Here is an 18464-nt window from a genome sequence, read left to right on the forward strand (position 1 = left end):
TTTTTTTTGGTCTTGAGTGGTCCAGAAATTCATTTCAAATTTTAATTTCTATTAAATGTGTAAACACACCATTCTTTGGACTATTCCATCTTAATCCCTGTAGTTTAAACACATTCTTTTTCTGTCATCACTGGAAACAAAATCTATACACCTGTTCTCATTGTAGATGGACGATGACAGTCATAAAGCTCTTTTCACCTCTTTTTCTCTTTAGCTAAATGTGCCTCATGCATTAAGCCTTTTTCTTATTGAATCAATTTATGTGAAATCCAATTGTCTCTTGCCTTCTTTCACTGTACTATTTCCAAGTTCTACAAAAAGAATACAATCAGACAGCCTGACCAGTTGGAAATAACCGGAGAGGCCTGGATTTGAATTTTGGCTTTGCCATTACGGCTGTGTACAATTAGAAAAATGACTTAAATATACATGTCAAAGCCTCACCTTACATATTTACAATTTTATTTGTCAATCATACCTCAATAAAGCTTTAAAATTTTTACAAAATATTTAACATTTCTCAGTCTAAATTTCCTCATCTGTAAAATGGGAACAAAAATAAATACTGTGATAACAAGCTATTGAGACAATCAAGGATAAGGTATGCAATGATCAATCAAAGTTATCAAGTAGTAAGTAGAAACTAACAATTAACAATATTCCTACTTTAGAATGGGTAATGATGCACAAAAAATCGTTTGTGATACTGCACTGTGTGAAATCCAGAGCAAATTTTCAAATGGAAAACATTATTTTGGCAATCTTTTCAAAAGGCTACTGGAATAAGGTGTGTGCCTGTGTTAAAGTAAACAAATCCCAGTTTTTCTCCTAGCACTGATTACAGACCCCTACTGGAGAATCTGTATTTCTGTGAGCTGGTTTCCTAAAGAAAAAATTGGGCAAAATTTTACTTCTCAACTTAATCACCTAATTGGAGGAGGACCCTCTAGACTATGACACTAACCACTACAATTATGTAAAAAGACCCCAAACTCCAATTCTCTTTTCTTTATATTGAAGAGCTACAGAAAAATAATGCTAAATCATATTAGTATAAATATAATGCTATGATTAATATAACAGCATAGAACTTTGGTGGAGAGCCTACTCAAATAGATTCATAGATTATACAAAGTGAGATCATCGACATCTATCCACATTAGGCTTAAAATTACATAAAATTGAGTTATTATCTCAAATATAAGCCCTGAATTATTAATAGAAACCAAATACATTTTATAGCATTACTAAGCAAACTTCCTTTATGAGATCAGAACTTTTTTAATGTGGTGGGTTTTAAAATATTTTAGAAGTTATTATTAGTCATTATGTCATTATTAGGGTATTAATGGTTACAGAAAGACTTCAGAAAATATAAAAAACCAAAGAGAGAATATAAAGGGCAAAGGGATGTGAAATGAGTAATATACCACATGTCCAGATAAACATTCTTAGAACTCAGCCCTCCATTTCACATCAGGTATAAAAAGGCACAATTTTCACATTTGTTTCTTTAACTAGTTTTCCTTTGGAATCTGGAAAGTTCCTTACATCATCATTGTCACTGTCCAGACTTCCCTTTTTCTTTTTCTTTTTCTTCTCATCCTCTTTCTTTTTCTTGTCCTTTTCTGGAATGACATCATCGAGGAAGCTGAGGTCGTGCTGGGAGAAGAGGTAGTCCATGCCTTTTCTGACAGCTACAAGTGCCAAGATCTGAAAGAGCAAATATTAAAAGCATGGAAGAAACCATGTCAGATGAAGTCACAGCAAGCACAGATACTCTCCTATCAAAGTCCACAGAAACCTACTTTGTGTAAGGCTGGATAGAGTATGACAGACCTGATCTTGACGGTATGGACTTATACCAAGTGAACTCTCATAATTTTCTATATGGGAAAAGTTGTTTTATAAAAGTCTTAGTTGAAACTCACTTTGTTTTGTTCACTGAAATGCATGATCACATTCAATTAGAATTTTAATGTGAAAGGATTGTTTTTCAAAACCATTGCCTTCCATGTGAGATTTTAAATAAAATAATTAAAAGTTTAAAGTCACAAAATAGCTGACATATGATTTCTAAGTATTAAAAATTAAAACGTTATAAAGGTTTTTAGCAATCAAGAAAATCTGTACGACACACAGAATACTGAGACATCTTCAAAGTATTCACAATGAGGTAGTATTTGAATATGCATAGACCATTTCATTCACTGGGCTACTTCAATCATCACCATTAACTGAATACTTAACATATCCCAGACACTATATTAAACTCTTAGGCAATATTATCTCATTTATTCTTCAAAACAAACCCCAAAAGTAGGTATTATTATTTCTGTCATACAGCTGAGGAAACTGAAGGTTAGAGACATTAAGTATGTTGTCCAAGATCCTTAATGTCTGTGAGGGAGATGAATCCAGATAATTGAATAATACAAAAGGCCCCAGTTGTCTGCTTCCAAAACAAATATTCTTGACCTGTGTATTTCTGGTTCTATGAATTGCTCTTGAAGAATAACTTCTGAAGGTATATTAAGATACTTCTGAAGGTAGAATTAAGATATCTTTATTCTACATTAAAATTAATATGCAGCAAGTTATAGGCATCCTGACTTGCTTCAAACTAAGCAGTTGTCTTTATCAGCATCATGCTCTCGATATGACAGTTTCCTCATCGCCTAGAGAAATAAATAATGTCTGTCCTAACTTCTATTACAGAATTATTTTGTGACCAAATAAAAGTTCTGAAAAGACAAAAACACTTTAGAAAAGTAAAGCATTTTAAAATTATTATTTAGCACAAGGAAAAAGTGATTTATTGGATATAATTCAAATGTATCCTGCTCTAGCTTCAATTTTCTTGGTTTCAGCAAAATTTGTAGGTAGGCAGATAACACTAATAGGTAAATCTGAGTGTTTCTCATACTCAGTGTGCTTTTCAGTAAGTTAATATAGTTTTTTTTTTTTAAAAAAAAAGGAAAGAAAGACATAAGGCACCATTAAGAAAAAAAATCTGACCTAACAAATATGACTAGTATTTAATATCCACTTTTTCTTGCATCCTTGGGAGAAAAAAAATTTCAAACAAATACAAAAAATAAAATAATAATCTTGGCTAAGAGTAAGAGGAATTTTATAAAAATAAAATGTGGTAAGTGTAGGAAAATTCTGTTTTCAAACCTGCGGGGGAGATAAAACAGACTCGAGGCTCCCTTTGTAACTTGTTTTAAGTGTACATAAATGCATTTTCTTGTAAGAAGTAAAGAGTTATGGTAAAGTATAAAATTCAATAATGAAGCCAAATACAAAACTTCTTTTTCTCTTCTTTCACTTGTGACTCAGAGTGAAACATTAGTTGCTTTACCTTGTTTCTCATCATATTATGACAAGGATAGAGAGTCCCACCTTATCTTTAAACTTAGCATTATGCAAACCACAAGAAATGTAAAAAGTGAACTTCTCACTCCATTTCTTCTAATGTACTGGATGAGTTCTCACAAGTTGCCAAGCACTTCTTCATTACTTGAACTGAAATGTCCTACACTCTTACTTAGATTAATTCTATTGTACAACATTTAAAAAGTAATTAACATGCACTGGTGTTTACTATGTGTCAGGCATTGTGCTACATGTTTGATAGTCATTTTTGATGCTCAGAAAAACAACAATGCAACCCCCATTTTACTGATGAAGTAATAGTAGTTCAAAGAAGTTTACTGATGAGCATGAACCAGGGCCAGTATATGAACTCAGGTGAGCCTGATTCTAAGGTCCATCCTAGACAACCATAAACATGGGAAATGTAAATTACAACTGATCAAAGTGATGAGGTCAAAGCTGGAAAAATTTGGAACAATACATAAAAGACATGTGAGTCTTCCATATAACAATAACCACATGATACCCATATAATCTCACAGGTACATTCAATTAAAGGAATCCCTACCATTACTGGAAAAATGATAGCAGCCACCGTTGACTTGAGGATCCAAAGCAGGGCCAGACACAACACCTGCAGGAAAGTGAACAGGTGGACTCTGCGCAGGGGAACATGACGCAGGTAGATAAAGTCAGGCTGATGCTTCAGAGGCATCAGAAGCAGCTTCAGACGATCCATGAACTGGGGAGGAAAGAGGAAGGGAGTCCAAATGTATTACTGCATTACATTTCCACTATGCCTAACTAATCATTACTGATTTATATTCTATAATTTAGGCAAGCAACGTCCTTTTCAGAGAACAAAGGAATGCAGAAATTTAGTCAAGCACACTAAAGCACAAGTCTTCAAATCTTTGTCATTATATTGTGGGAATGTTATGTAGATGTGTAAGAAAAAGTGGCCACTAAAGAATAAAGTCACAAAGCAAAACATAAATTCTAGGAGCTCATCTCCTAATTTCTATTTTTACTCTCTGAGTCTCAGGAAAGAGGATCTTTTGCCTATTTTAGTAATAATATGCTGAAGGAAGCCGTCTAACTCATGTATCTTACTCTGCCTCAGTTGTCTTATCTCAAAAAAGAGGAGATGATACTATGCATCATATATTAACACATTTCAGGAATGTTTTAAGGATATAAAGGAAGTATTCAACTTAAAAATGGGAATACATTATGTTTTCATAAATTCCATATTATTTATCTGAGTGGCATACCTTGACTAATACACTCAGCAATCTATCACCATTTCTTTTCAGAGAAAAGCTATATGAATACCACAGTGAGTTTCAGGGTCAACATCTGAACCTAAGAGAGGCTATCGTATGGTCATGTATAAACAGCTATTGAAATAACTACTGAGCATCTGTGTGCCAGGTGCTGTGCTTCAAAGAATAACTGCCAAATTGACCTTGCCAGTGACAAACGGGAAGATATTCAAGAACCTATTACAGGATCTTTCAATGAAAGATGCTCAGTAAATAGCTATTGAATTGAATAATCATGCAATATGAACTCTGAAATAATATCTCTATTTTCTTTCTGGAGGGAAAGAAGTGCAAAAGTAAATTAGACTATCACAATCTTCTCTAGTGATTTCTTATTTAAAGGGTTTTCTTTTTCCCTCTAGAATTATTTTTGACTGGTGGGGACCTTCTCATTTATAAAGTTTGGGTTACAAAATTTCTTTACAAATTACAAAATCTGCTAAATCAAATCTCACCTAAAAGGTCTAAACAAGGGAGAATCGAGAAAGAAAGAGAAAAGCCATTAGAGGCAACAGCATTGCAGAATTTAAGAAACCTACTAGCTAGACCCTGGCTGTTTTTCCCCATCATTACTATGTGGTTGATGTTTTCTTCTTTTCAATTAAATAAACATGCACTGAGTTTCAAACAATAAAGCCCCTAAAACACATAGAATTAAACTTCTGATCTAGACCAGGTCATCAAGGACAAACAAAAATAAGAACTATTCGTCTGCGGGCCATTTCTGTTTCATATTTTTCCATTTTGGAAAATAAAGAATATTTACAATGGCAGGTAAAAATAAGATATTTTTACAAATTTATACTTCTCAAAAGTTTCATGAGCACAAATAAACTCACATTCATCTAGTACAGTCTATGAAGAACCACCTTGTATTTTGTAACCAATATCCAAAAGATGATGAACTCTACTCAGCAGACCTAAACAGAGAAAAGTAAAGTAGCCTTTTCTCTCTTTGGTGGTCTGGCTGCTTGCCCAGTTCTATCTGACTTTAAAATCAAATTAATCTGAACTTGATAAGCAAAAGCAAAGACTATTTTGAAGGGGTTCAAATAAATTCTTAGGATGTTCACAGGACACGCGGTCTTTTCCCATTAAAATGTTACTAAGTGCTAAATAAAGCTACAGTTAACAAGGTGCCAGAAAACAGCATAAGTACTTCCAGTTTCCTGGTGCCAATTAAATTAAAACCCAACTGAAAGACAAAGTCCCTTACAAAGTTTTCCCTAATGATTTTTTTTTTTTTTTTTTTAAAGAGACAGGTTCTCACTATGTTGTTGAGGCTGGACTAAAACTCATGTTCAAGTGAACCTTTCACCCCAGCCTCCCAAGTAGCTGAGACTAAAAGTGCGCACCACCGTGCCCAGCTGATAATGATTTTATTAAAAGTGTGTCAGTTTTCCCAAAGTTACGAATAGCTAAAGTTTTCAACAAAAGCAATACATCAACCACATTGACTTTATTCTTTGGTTGGTAAAAACCTTTTGATTATTGATCATAGCCATGTGAAAAGCAAATCAATACCCTGTTTTTAGTATACAGTTAAGGCAAATGGATAAATACTATCTTGAAGACACACAGAAAGGGTTATGTATCCTTCCTGAGACAGTAAAAAGGAGATAAAGATGGGTAAGGGGGAGGAAAAGAAAGATTATAGCCTCTCGCTTTCTTGGTTAAATGACTTTTAACAGCCTATTTCAACAATGGGTATGTATGGTAACATTTGCTAATACTGGCTAACTTGTCGATTAAACCAGAAATGAAAAGCAGGTGAATGGTGAAGTAGAAAATAAATGCATTTTACAAACTCAGCAGTTAATAAGGATTAGCACTTTTCTTCAAAGATCTGTTACTGGACTATTCTTACTACTAGAAAAACACGACTGTACTTACATTGCTGTTCAAAAACTTACCTGCACACCATTAAGGGATGCTACTCCCATATACAGGAACACACCATAGAGTACAGGCATGGGTATAAACTAGAAAGAAAAAAAATTGGATAAAAGTTAAAAACGATAATAAGAAAAAAGAGGAATCATTTAAATGAAGGCTAAATCTAAAACTAAAATATAGGATAGAATAACATAGTGACCTCTAACTAGTATGCTTTACTAGTCAATTGATGAACTTCTAAACTCTTTGTAAGAGAAATAAATGAAGAAGGGTAAAAAGGACTTTCAATTTTCATTGGATGCTTGTTTTTTTAGTGAGCATGCATGACCTTACTAATAACTTTTTTTAATTAATGGAGGAAAAGTTCTGTTTCCCTTTACCCTGAAAAGGAATGACTATGTAAACCAGAAGCTTATATGGACTGTGAGGTAGACAGAAATAGAGGTATTAATAGATGGCTGCCTCACTCTTGAGACCAAGTTCCTTTCAATATAGTTTGTTGATTTTTGTCCTTAATAATTTTTGCCATATCATCTATCAGCTTGGTATATATATGCCTCTTTCAATAAAAAAAACATCAAAAGACTGTCCCCTCACTTCCTGCGAATATTATGAGAACTAACTAAAAAGAACACTGCTTGAAAGGACCCGGGAGCACCTGGAAGCAATTAATTACACACATGGATTAATACACATCTTTTAAAACTGAATTAATACCTTTTCATGCATTAACTAGCAAAAATATTTTATATTAATACAAAGTGTTTTAACAAGAAGTGATGACTGTAAACTGTATCTATTCCTAGACCTTTGAAATGTCCCTAGTACTGAGGAAACTAAGCAAATCAAGGACGATTCTGTTTCTGGGAAGTCTTCTGTTTGAAAAACAAAAGGTTCTCAACCTTAGAATTTGAAAAGAAGTTCAAGTAATTTCAGGATTTTTCAAAGCTAAAATACTAAAACTGCAAGTCAATTAAGGCCAATCTTACCAAATCCACATAAAGGAGGCTGTTGTAACCAGAAAACATAGTATGGCTTTAGAGTAATTTTAAAAATACTGCACGTACTAAGCACAATTTCTATTAGCCTCTCCTTGTGATTGTCTAAAGTAGTTCCGTATCTGAGACTCTTTGGCCACTATTCGAGAATGAGTAAATTCTAAAATGTGTAACAAATATTTCCAATTTTTGTTGGTTAGCCATAGGGATGCTTAAATTTATGTGAAACAAATAAATACACACACACACACACACACACACACACACACACATAAAATCAAATGCTTCTTCAAAAAAAGACTAACAATTCTAATGTAGCTAATTTTGCTCTTCATGTCAGAAAAAAATCAAAGTGACACAGAACGTTGATGGGGGTAGGAGGGATGATGTTCCTGCTGGGGAAGCTGTAATACCTAACAGTCACCACAAAGAGGTGAACACATCACACTCAAGCCGCTTTTATTTCTGACACATGCCTTCATTTCTTTTGCAATGTGCATGTTTCTATTCCTTGTGATTCTTGTGTATAAATGTACCATAAAGTAAAAAAATAAAACTAAGAGAAGGATCATTTCATAGCTTTGATTCATTTTTTAAACATCTTCCATTTTTCTTGTTCTTTCATTTGTAATTTGGTGGGTAGTGGGGGTGGGGCCGCTGGAAGGAAAGAAAAGTAAGAAGGGAAAAGAGAAGTATAGTTCAACCATAGAAAACTAGTTAGAATTCCTGCAGTAGTTACTTTTTAATCTGGGTAAAGCATTTGTCTAGCTTGAAAGAAAGCTACCACAAAGGGACCATCCCTGGCCTCATCCTCATCCCTCAGCTAGGCTTAGCTAAATGTTTTTTCTAATGTGGTTCTAATGTCAAAGTAAAGGACACTTTTGCCTTGGTGCTTAGGTCCATTCTCTGTGAATTTATGATTACAGATATCACCAAATCTACAACAAAATAAAGTCAGAAGGTGTCAGTAACACAGAATGGCATGGGTTGTGGGTAGAAAAATAGCTTTAGATAGGAAGATGTTTTTTAAACAGTTATTCTTTGTCGAAAAGGAAATAATACATATAAAGAAGGCTATTAAGTTGACTTCGGGCCAATTTCAAAGTCATAAAAATATATCTTTTGAAATTTGCTATTTTCCTTATGATAATGCAACACCTCATTAAAAATCTTCCAGTATGGAAACTTTGATGAAACTTGACAGAATTATTGGGTTAGAGGATACTTTTTATTGGATTTAGTTCATGAGTCACAGGAGGTCAGTCTTTAAAAATTCATCACAAAATAATCATTTCTTGTAATAGAAATTTCTCAAAGGAGGAAAGAGAAGATGCATTTTAAGAAGATGGAACTCCATCTTAAGTTAAACCAGTATAATTTACATAATAATAGGTAGATATTTTTACAAAGCAAGACAGGAATAATTAAAACATAAACAGCACAAAGCATACCAGGCTTACAGGCATATTAAGAATTGCCAAATGATAAAATTATGTAAAGGAAATTTTATAGATAACCAATCATACCCAGAAAGCACAAAAGTAAATTATAAATAAGATTACCATACATGAAATCAAGTATTGCTCCTACAAGCCGATGGAATAATTGAGATAAAATCAAAATAGCAGTTAACATATTCAGACCATGTCACCAAATTTTTCAAATTCTGGTGAACACAGTTCTACTCTTTCTCACTTATACCTCCCTTTGATGTGCTGATAGTATTTGAATATTCCCAGAAGGGTCAACGAGAAAGGGTAAATTTTAAAATAAGGGTAGAGAGTAGTTGTGCAACCAGAATTAGGTAGGACAGTGAGATCTTCTAGCAGAGTAGTGGTCACTATGTGTGTGTGTGTGCGCGCACGCGTGCACGCATATGTGTGCGTGTGCGCACACATGTGAATGTACAACCCAGAATGAGATCCTGATTAAGAGCATGGGCACACAAGTCAGACAGGCCTACTTTCAAATTCTGGCCCTACCACTTCTGTAACATTGAGAAAATTATTAACTTTTCTTATCCTCAGTATTCTCATTCAAAGAGGGTATGATAAAGACTATATCACATAAAATATGTAGTCCAGGGCCTGGTCCTGAATAGATGATAAATGATAAAGGGGTTATTAATGTCATAATCGTCACGAGGACCTGACTGGCAAGTTGAGAAGCCTGCAATTGCCCAGCAGAACTCTCTTTGGTCCTGAGTGGTCAGGGTGGAAAATGGCAGGAGTACAGACCACAAAAATGGTTGCAAAGGTCAGACTCAGAGCCCTGGTTTTATTTAAGTTCTATTACATTGCCCTTTCAGCAATGACAACTATATTCAGAAACATGTTATTCAAATAATATCCTAATTCCCTTAAATCTTGACAATCTAAGCTGACAAGGAAGTACTGACTTGCAATCTGGTTTCTAGTCATTGAAGAAACTGGAATGAGGTATGATGAGGAGTTTGTGAACATGCTGTATTTATCTGCACATGAGAGGATTAGAAGTTGGATCAAAGAAGCTGGAGAAGATCATCTCATGGAAAATGAAAGTGAATGAGTTCTTTGAGAGCAAGTACTATGTTTTCTTTTAAATGGCTGTAAACCCTGAGGGTTATGAGATTGGCTTTCATGTCAGAACTGCCTGAATTCACATTTTCACTCTATTATTTATGAACTTTGTGACCTGGTAAGTCATTAATAAATTTTCTTATCTGTAAAATAGAGACAATTTTTTTGTAGGTGTCATTCATTGAAGGACTAAATTTTAAAAATCTGTGCTGAGCCCTTAATCAAATGCCAAGCTCAATAAATGGCAGCTACTATTATCATCATCATCATCACCATCACCATCATCTCCACCCATTTTGCTTTATTTCCCTGGCACTGAACACACAGACATATTGTGGCATATTGTAGAAGCTCAACAAACATTTTCCAAATACAAATTAAATGCTCTCCTGATTTTAGAACACTAAACAAATATTAAAGATAAATTTGACTACTCCTAATTAACTTGAAATAAACTATTTCAAGCAAGGGCAACAAAAGTAGCAGTGAACTCCACTTGATTCTTATTTCTTCAGACTTGCCAGAAAAATGGGAAAAGTAAGCGCAAGGAAGTGCCTTTCATCTTTTTGATGCTCTTTAGCCTCCTCTGGTTTCCCCATACAGAATATTCACTTACCAGGCAATATTTCTGTTGCAGAAACATAGAACTAAGCTGTTTAACCAGCTATGGACGCCAGTTATTCTTGCTTCCCAACAGTTCAGTACCAAATCAGCTGTTACATTCAGTGCTTTGAGGCATGTATGACTATTGCTGGCTAGGGTCAATGGGGTATCCTCGTGAACCTAAAATTGTAATTCCTTACATTCTTCTACATAAACGAGCTCGGCAAAGAGATCAAAATAAAAAATGAAAAACTTCATGTTCAAAGTAAGCTTGCATAAACAGGCAGGGGAAACAACTTGCTACACTGCTTAATGCATGAAAGAAAATTACTAGGATCATCTGGGACCATCAAACTTGTGAGGGAGGTATGGAGTTTGCAGAAATGGTGTTGAGCCATTTCATTTTAAAAAGTAAAAGTAACACATTTCTCTTTTCCCATTCATTTGATCTGCCCTTTCAAAGACAGACTCTTAAGTAAAATTATTCTCTTAAGTTGTCCTCTAGTTCTCTTAAAAAACACATAGTCACAAAGGGGAGGAAAAAAGGTTCCCTATTCCAGCATAACCCCTGACACCACTTTCTGTGTGAATTCTACGGTTAATTGTTAATCTTGACTCTTACTTAGTCATAACTTAGGTTTTAGTTAAACTGTACCCTCAATATCTGCTTCTTCCTGTATTGACTTTTCAAATGAGCTAACAAGGGATTTGTGATAAACGCACATAACTTACCAAACCTCAATGGTACATGATCTGAAAGTAGCTGACTTTATCAGGAGTTGTGATTCCAGAAGGAATAGCCTAACTTACTGAAGTAAGGAATCACAACTGGGAATCCTTATTTTATTCTTGTTGTTTTTAAGTATAGGTTTTGTACAGTATGCTATAAACTATGTTGCCAAAACAATTTCATTTCCCACCTTTTGGGGAAAACCTTGCTTAACAAAAACGTTTGCTGGACTGCATTTTTCATTTATTCTTACAATGTCTCTTTGGGTTAACGCAAAATTGCCAGGTGGAAATAGTCACAATCATGGACACTAGCAGCTGAATGAGGGTGAGCCCAGGTATGGGTTAATTAAGGAAGGTCAAAGGAAAAGAAAGCTCCTGCTCACTGATCTTTTACAGCTCTCTGCCTTGCCTTCTTTCTCTGCATTCTAATCTCTTTCTGTAAATACTAAGGCACTTTGCCTATCAGGGGTGAAAAGAATCATTGTAAAGAACAAAAGAACTTTCAGCTTTAACTCCTCTGCAGCCATATTTGGGTGCAGGGTGAGAAAATGGTTAGGAAGAGGCGTTGCTGAAAATGTAAGTCTTGCATCTCTCCTAAAAATAGTAATTATACAGTATCTGTTCTCTGTGTCCCCTTGGAATCATCCATGATTACTCAACTGTCAGATTCTCTAGGAATAAAGCCAATCTGCTATAACGTATACACACAAAAGGAACTTTTAAACACATCTGACTTTTTTGAATTACGATTTTATACTGTATTAATGAAAAGAAATACTATAAAAATAAAAGAAAAATGGGGGACGTGATGAGTAAATTAGAACTGATGATAAGATTTCTGCCCATTTCTCCCTCATCAGTGACTGAGCACAAAGAGAGCTCATAAAAGAAACTCTGCAGCTGCTCGAAGTGAGCCCACCTTCAAGGAACCCACAGGGAAAATTCATTTCTAGGAGAGCCTCTCACAACATGGGTTCATAATTGTCTGCAATGAACTCTCTAAAAATGATCTCACTGGATGAGGTTCCATTGCTTAAAAGGTAACGCTGTCATTAGGCTTTCAACCAGCTGATGTGCTGGTGCCTATAGGATAACGGAGGAACATAAAGCATTTGGCAGCAGATTCGATGCTGTGAAAGTCACCACACCTTCACACCTATCCCATAACTTGCTTTGCACTGGCAAAGGTGACAAAAGGTGTCCCTCTGTCCCTGCAGAACATAAGCTCTGTACTCTTTTAAGGCCCTCTGTACCTAGTCAGAAACAACTTTTCTGAGGTTATTTTTAATCTTAACGTCTTGTGTAAGATGAGATACATATTCCTCATGAATCCAGTCAGAAATTAATTAAACCAGTTAATTGACATTGTGGAAACCAAGGAAAAAAGATGAATAATTACATATTTTAACTGTTTAACAAGTATTTTGTGCACACAGTCTAAACCCCCTGAAGGCCATCTTAGTCTTATTTATAGGTCAAAGATATTACAGTTCCACTTGCCTCAACTTCATCTGATTGGCAACGGACATAAAATTTGCTAATTTTAGAGAAACGGAGGGCTTTTGCTTTTCACTTTTTGTACTTCTATATTGTTTGAATTCTTCAGAAGATTGTACTGCTCCACTACTTATGTAATTAAATGAACATTTTAAAAGTCTTTAAAATTAAAATTGTTTAAAAATAAACATTTTAAGAGAAAATTTGTTAGGATATCATTAGCAGTGGTTGTTTATAGCTGTTAGGTCCACGGGTGACTTTCATGCTTTGTACTGTGGTACAAAGCATAAGATACAAATTATCAATAATTCACAAGCATGTTTATATGATTGAAAAAAATAAAATGTTTGCATCACAGAAGAAAACTGGAAGCTTCATGAAGAGGTATACACTAACTTTCATTAGTTTTTTTTCCTACTTCTTAATAGGTTTTCACATACAGTTTCCATTTATCTATCTAGGCAGATATCCAACCCATTAATAAACCTATATATTGACTCCTAATTTTCTAAACAAGCTATATCATAGAATTTTTCTTCTTCAAAAGTTCATTTCTAAAGCTTTCTAATTATGAGTCAGTAATTTTACTCTGATTCACCTTTGTGAATTATGAGGTCATCTGATTCAAATAAAATAGAAACAAAGTAATAATTAACAATAGTCGAAAAATTTCAAAATGGTCATCCTGCATCACTCATGTTATTTAGGAGTCTAATGAAGGAAGAGGGACAAGATTTGGATACAAGCAAATGGAAGGTGATAGAAGAAAGAATGTATAAAAGATAAGGAGAATAAAAAATATCTGTGTGGAGGAGGGGGAGAAGATCAGTCTAATTCAATTGCATGAAACTGTTTTCACAGATCAGAAAGTTTGGATATTGTTAATTTAATACAGTTCAATCAAGTAACTGCAAAACTAAGGATAAGGGAGGGGATGAAAGACTGAGAAGGAAATCAAGACAAAAGCTATTTAAAGCCCTCTTTCTACTTGACCCCTGCTTCAGTGTGTTACAGAACTGATGAGAATCTTGCAAATATCTCATAAGGAATTTCACTCTTCACATGTCCAATTATATGTCAGTGTTCTGAGAAGAAGGAAGAGATGAATGTTTCACATATTTACCTTCAAGATGGGAGCCATAAAGACTGACAGACCAGTCAGAATAAACACAAGGGTTCCAGTGACTCTTTGTTCCCTGAAACCAAATCAAAAGATTACCAATCTACCTCTTGTCTTCATAAACATGCGCTTGTCTTTTCACCTTCAAAAAAAAAACAACTACACATTGACAAAATCAGCGTTTGGCTAAAGCAACAAAGGTGTTGGTATCATGTAATTAGTACCTCAAGGATGGTGTATAAACTCAACATAACTATTAAAAAAAATCTTAAAGTAATTGCAATATGTGATTTGAATTCATGAAGAAAGAAGTAATCCTGTTAAATCTTTTGCTCCTTTTAGAATCAAGAAAGAAAAATCACTTGCTCTTGGTCCATCAGTTACTGGCCTCTTTGAAGACCTTATTTTTTAAAGCAATTTATCCTCTTGTATAATTACCCTTACACCTTCTTTCATAGGAGACAGATATTACATTGTCCCATATTCTAATTAACAAACAGCTCAAGGAAATTTCATTAGCACAATAAATCACATCAGTCTAATTTCCAAATCTACAACAACAAAAGTACTTTTCAACAAATATAATTCCCATCCTACACCCCCTCCCCCACCCCCCAAAAAAGAATCACCCACTGTTTTGGCGTGGGAAACGATGGCTCTGTCATGTGAGCTACCCAAGCACTTATGAGCAGAGTTTGCAGTAAAAAGTGCTCAGCAGAGTATACAAACCTTCTACTCCTGTCCTTCACAGCTACCCAAATTGACCAGTTGGAGGTTAAAGTTGTTCAGTGTTTACGGGGACAGAAAATGAATTGGCAAATAACAATACCTTTCCCTTTACAGAATCTTAAAAGTCATAAGCAGACTCAGGAGTTTTAGGGCCTTCACACATGACTGTGATACAGTAAACACTGCAGCACCAAAATCACCTGCATGTTGAGGAAAAAAAGTACTCTGGTTGTGTTTTTATGTTGCAACATTGAGCCTTTTGGAAATCCATGAAAATGATATATCATGAGGAGTAAACTAAAAAAAATCACTGAAACCTCTGATGAAAATTTAGTCCTTTCTGGAACAAAAAAAATAGGAATAAATTAATCATCACAAGCCCTGTCTCCTCCAAATCTGTCCATTTCCTTAAGATTACCACATAGATGTGTGCACAGCGTGTTCTGGGGAGTCATTTTCCTCTGAGTTAACACACCTCACTCCTAGAAACTTTGGTTGTTCTCCAGGTGCAGAAGTCTCTGTCTCCATCTTCAAACTGTCGATGTGAGCAATGGAGATGACTGTAGCAGCTACATACCACGGAAGAGCCATGAGGGAGCAGATCACCATGAGGATGGCCACCCAAAAGAGATCCAAGTGATACCCTGCTCCTTTCTGTAGAAAGAGATAACAAAACCATGTGAAGAAAAGACTCATATTCGCTATCTAGTCATATTTCCAGAGGGGAATTAAGATGACCAAAGGAAACCGACTTACTTTGCTTGGTAAGTCAAACTCCTTGAAGCAAGGGACTTTATCTTCTTTGTATTATTCCCCCTAGCAATTAAACATACAGCTGCCTCTTACAGCTGCTATGTTAGAGACCTTCTCTACTATAGCGTTGAATAATTGTCTAAGACTTAAGCCAAAGATACACTTATTATTTGTTTATTCCTAACCTCTCTGTATACAATTTTCTAATCAGAACAATGGAGATATATATGCCCACTCCATAGAGGAATTAAGACCATTCACTGAAGTAACAGAGGCAAAGCATCTTGTAGCAATTTAAACCGCAGTTGTTAATGTCATAGGTGCTTGATAAACGGTGATAGCGGCAGTAGTGGTACTGGCTGTTGTTGTTAAGATAAACATAATAAGCACCTTGAAAGCAGGCACCCTGCCTTCTCTGCTGGACAGCACTGAGTAGTATGCTGTTCATCAACTTACATAAGTATCCGAAAGCAAGATTGAGAAGGTATGTAGGCCATTTCTCAGCTTTCATAATATATGAAAGTAAATGTTTAACAATCTATTATATATCATCATTAAGGTAATAAACACTCCCTTAATCAGAATAGGCTGATTTCAAACATTGCCCAATGGTCACAATAACATTCACTGACTGGAAGAGCAGACAATGTAACAAAAGGTCTAGCTTTTTTACTCATGAAATAAATATTGTTAAATGTGTCCGCAATGTTATTCTATGGTTCTATTTCTTTGCTCTATTTATGAAGAAATCAAATACTTGATACCCCTATGGAGCCTGAGAAAATAGAGCAGTTCATTTTCACAGCATGGAAGCAGCAGTGCCAAGAGCCAGAACATGACCAATCCAAGGAATAAAGAGGCTGGTTTTAAAAAATGAGGATGTGATTTACACTAGGAACCTGGTGACTGTTATCATTCAGATCTTGTTACAGTTCGTCACAACACTGCTCTCTTCTCACTGAAATGCCAAGATTTCACCCCTGGCTCGCACACATGGATCTAATCATGTTCTGAGAACTCATCACAGGCAAGCGGAGCTGGTACAAGAAAGAAAAGCATATATTCACCTAGCCCAGGCTTGGCTAAATACAAAAATCTACTTGGGATTATGAATATAGGTTAATATATATTCATAAAACCAGTTATTTTCAGGAAGGTATAATAGCTTGAATTGAGAGTGGTGTAAGGCAGAGGAAAGGAGGGCAGAGGTGGGATGAGCTGAAATAAATTTGTTCAATAATGACTAATGCGGTGAATACCATGATATATCTGAGATTTCAGTCATTCATTCTTTCAATGAATATTGACTGACAACTTAGTACCATGCTGGTGACACATCTGTGAATAAAACATACAAAAAATCTTGCCCTCATGGAGCTTCCATTCCACTGAGGGAGACAACAATGAATACCATAAAAAAGTAAAATATGCAGCATCTCACATAGTAATAAGTACTATGGAGAACTATCAGAACCTAGGCTTGTAGGATGAGTGTAATGGGAAACCACTGGAGGGTTTGAAATGGAGGAGGGTCACAGTTTGCTTATGTTCTAAACACACTGGCTGCTGTGTTAGGTAAATAGGGAAAGGATAGTAAGACTACATAACCATTGGAAGAAATCGTGATGATTAGAACCAGAGTGGTGGCAGTGAAGACGGTAAGAAGCGGTTGGGTTCTGGCTATACCTTAAGGTGGAGCCTACAGCATTTTCTCCCTCCTGCCTGTTTGTGTGTCTAGAACCTCACTACGGAGCATTCATGATCTGGCCTCTGTTCACATCTGCAGCCTCATCTTTCATCTCTCTCCAGATTGGATCCTGTGCCACCGCCACTTTCAACCACCTGCAATGCCTCATATGTGTTTCTTTCACTGATACCTTTTGTGTGCTTGCCCACATAGCCTCCTCTACCCAGAATAACCTCTACTCTTCCTTTGTTCTTTCTCTCTCTCAGTCCTATTTATCCTTAAGACTTAAATTAACCCTCACCTTTTCTGGTAGGTTTTCCTGCCTCAACCTAGGTGAGATAAGTAAGTCAAGTTGGGTTAGTTCTCCTCCTTTATGTTTCCCTGTTTTCCATTTTACGCCTTCCTCTATCACAGCCCTCATCACACCAATTCTGAAATTATATATGTATTCATCTGTCTTTGGCATTAGAATGTAAGTAACATGAGGACCTGGACTATATCTTTTTTTCTCTGTATTCTGAATACCTTAGCAGAGTACATGATGCACAGCTGATTCTCAATAAATGTTTATTTTTAGAAAAGGACAAATAGCATGCATATACTCCCCTTATTGGCAACTGTAAACTCTTATTTAGCCATGAAAAAAATATAAAACTTTATTGTTAATTCGCAGACATGAGAAACATTTGTGGGGAGGGAAAAAGGAGAAAAACAGTAGAGACATCACAGAATTTTTAAGCCCTCTTTAGACTAAATCACTGAAGTCCATATTAGAAGTACCAGCAGGGTAATAATGAGTAGAATCCACAAATCTTGTTACCAAAAAACCTGTAGTAACCTAAGGATATGCACACTAGCCAAATGAATGGGTCAAAAGAATAGCTTATGTAAAAAAAAGTCACCCATGTTACCCTGAGTCATCTCGATGCTTTCTGGATCTATTTTAACTAAAACAAGTTTGAGTTATATATGTTGAAGACTAGCAGAAAGGGCCCATATGAAAGAGGGTGAAATGAAGATTTTAGATGATGGACTATAAAGGTAACTATATATAACCATCAGAATAAACAAAGGTTCTGAGATAAAATAATTACAGAGAGACAAGTACTCTGCTCCCCTTGACACCACTGCTTTGAGATCGAGAACATCCTGGCTAACACGGTGAAACCCCATCTCTACTAAAGAAAT

General features: G+C 35.4%; 1 protein-coding gene across 4 annotated transcripts in view; it reads right to left on the reverse strand.

The window, feature by feature from the left end:
• The window catches only part of SLC4A4 (solute carrier family 4 (sodium bicarbonate cotransporter), member 4), a 365688-nt gene that overhangs the window by 22779 nt on the left and 324445 nt on the right, over nt 1–18464 (reverse strand). For 3 of the 4 annotated variants that reach the window (XM_011998138.1, XM_011998140.1, XM_011998139.1), the window contains 5 exons: nt 15312–15490; nt 14111–14183; nt 6617–6685; nt 3947–4120; nt 1552–1713 (listed from right to left, as the gene is read on the reverse strand). In XM_011998138.1, the coding sequence (XP_011853528.1) occupies nt 1552–1713; nt 3947–4120; nt 6617–6685; nt 14111–14183; nt 15312–15490 (657 nt within the window). The remainder of the gene's footprint in view (nt 1–1551; nt 1714–3946; nt 4121–6616; nt 6686–14110; nt 14184–15311; nt 15491–18464) is intronic. The other variant, XM_011998142.1, reaches the window with a different exon arrangement.

This window comes from Mandrillus leucophaeus, unplaced genomic scaffold (genome assembly GCF_000951045.1).
Source record: "Mandrillus leucophaeus isolate KB7577 unplaced genomic scaffold, Mleu.le_1.0 Scaffold559, whole genome shotgun sequence".
Taxonomy (NCBI): domain Eukaryota; kingdom Metazoa; phylum Chordata; class Mammalia; order Primates; family Cercopithecidae; genus Mandrillus; species Mandrillus leucophaeus.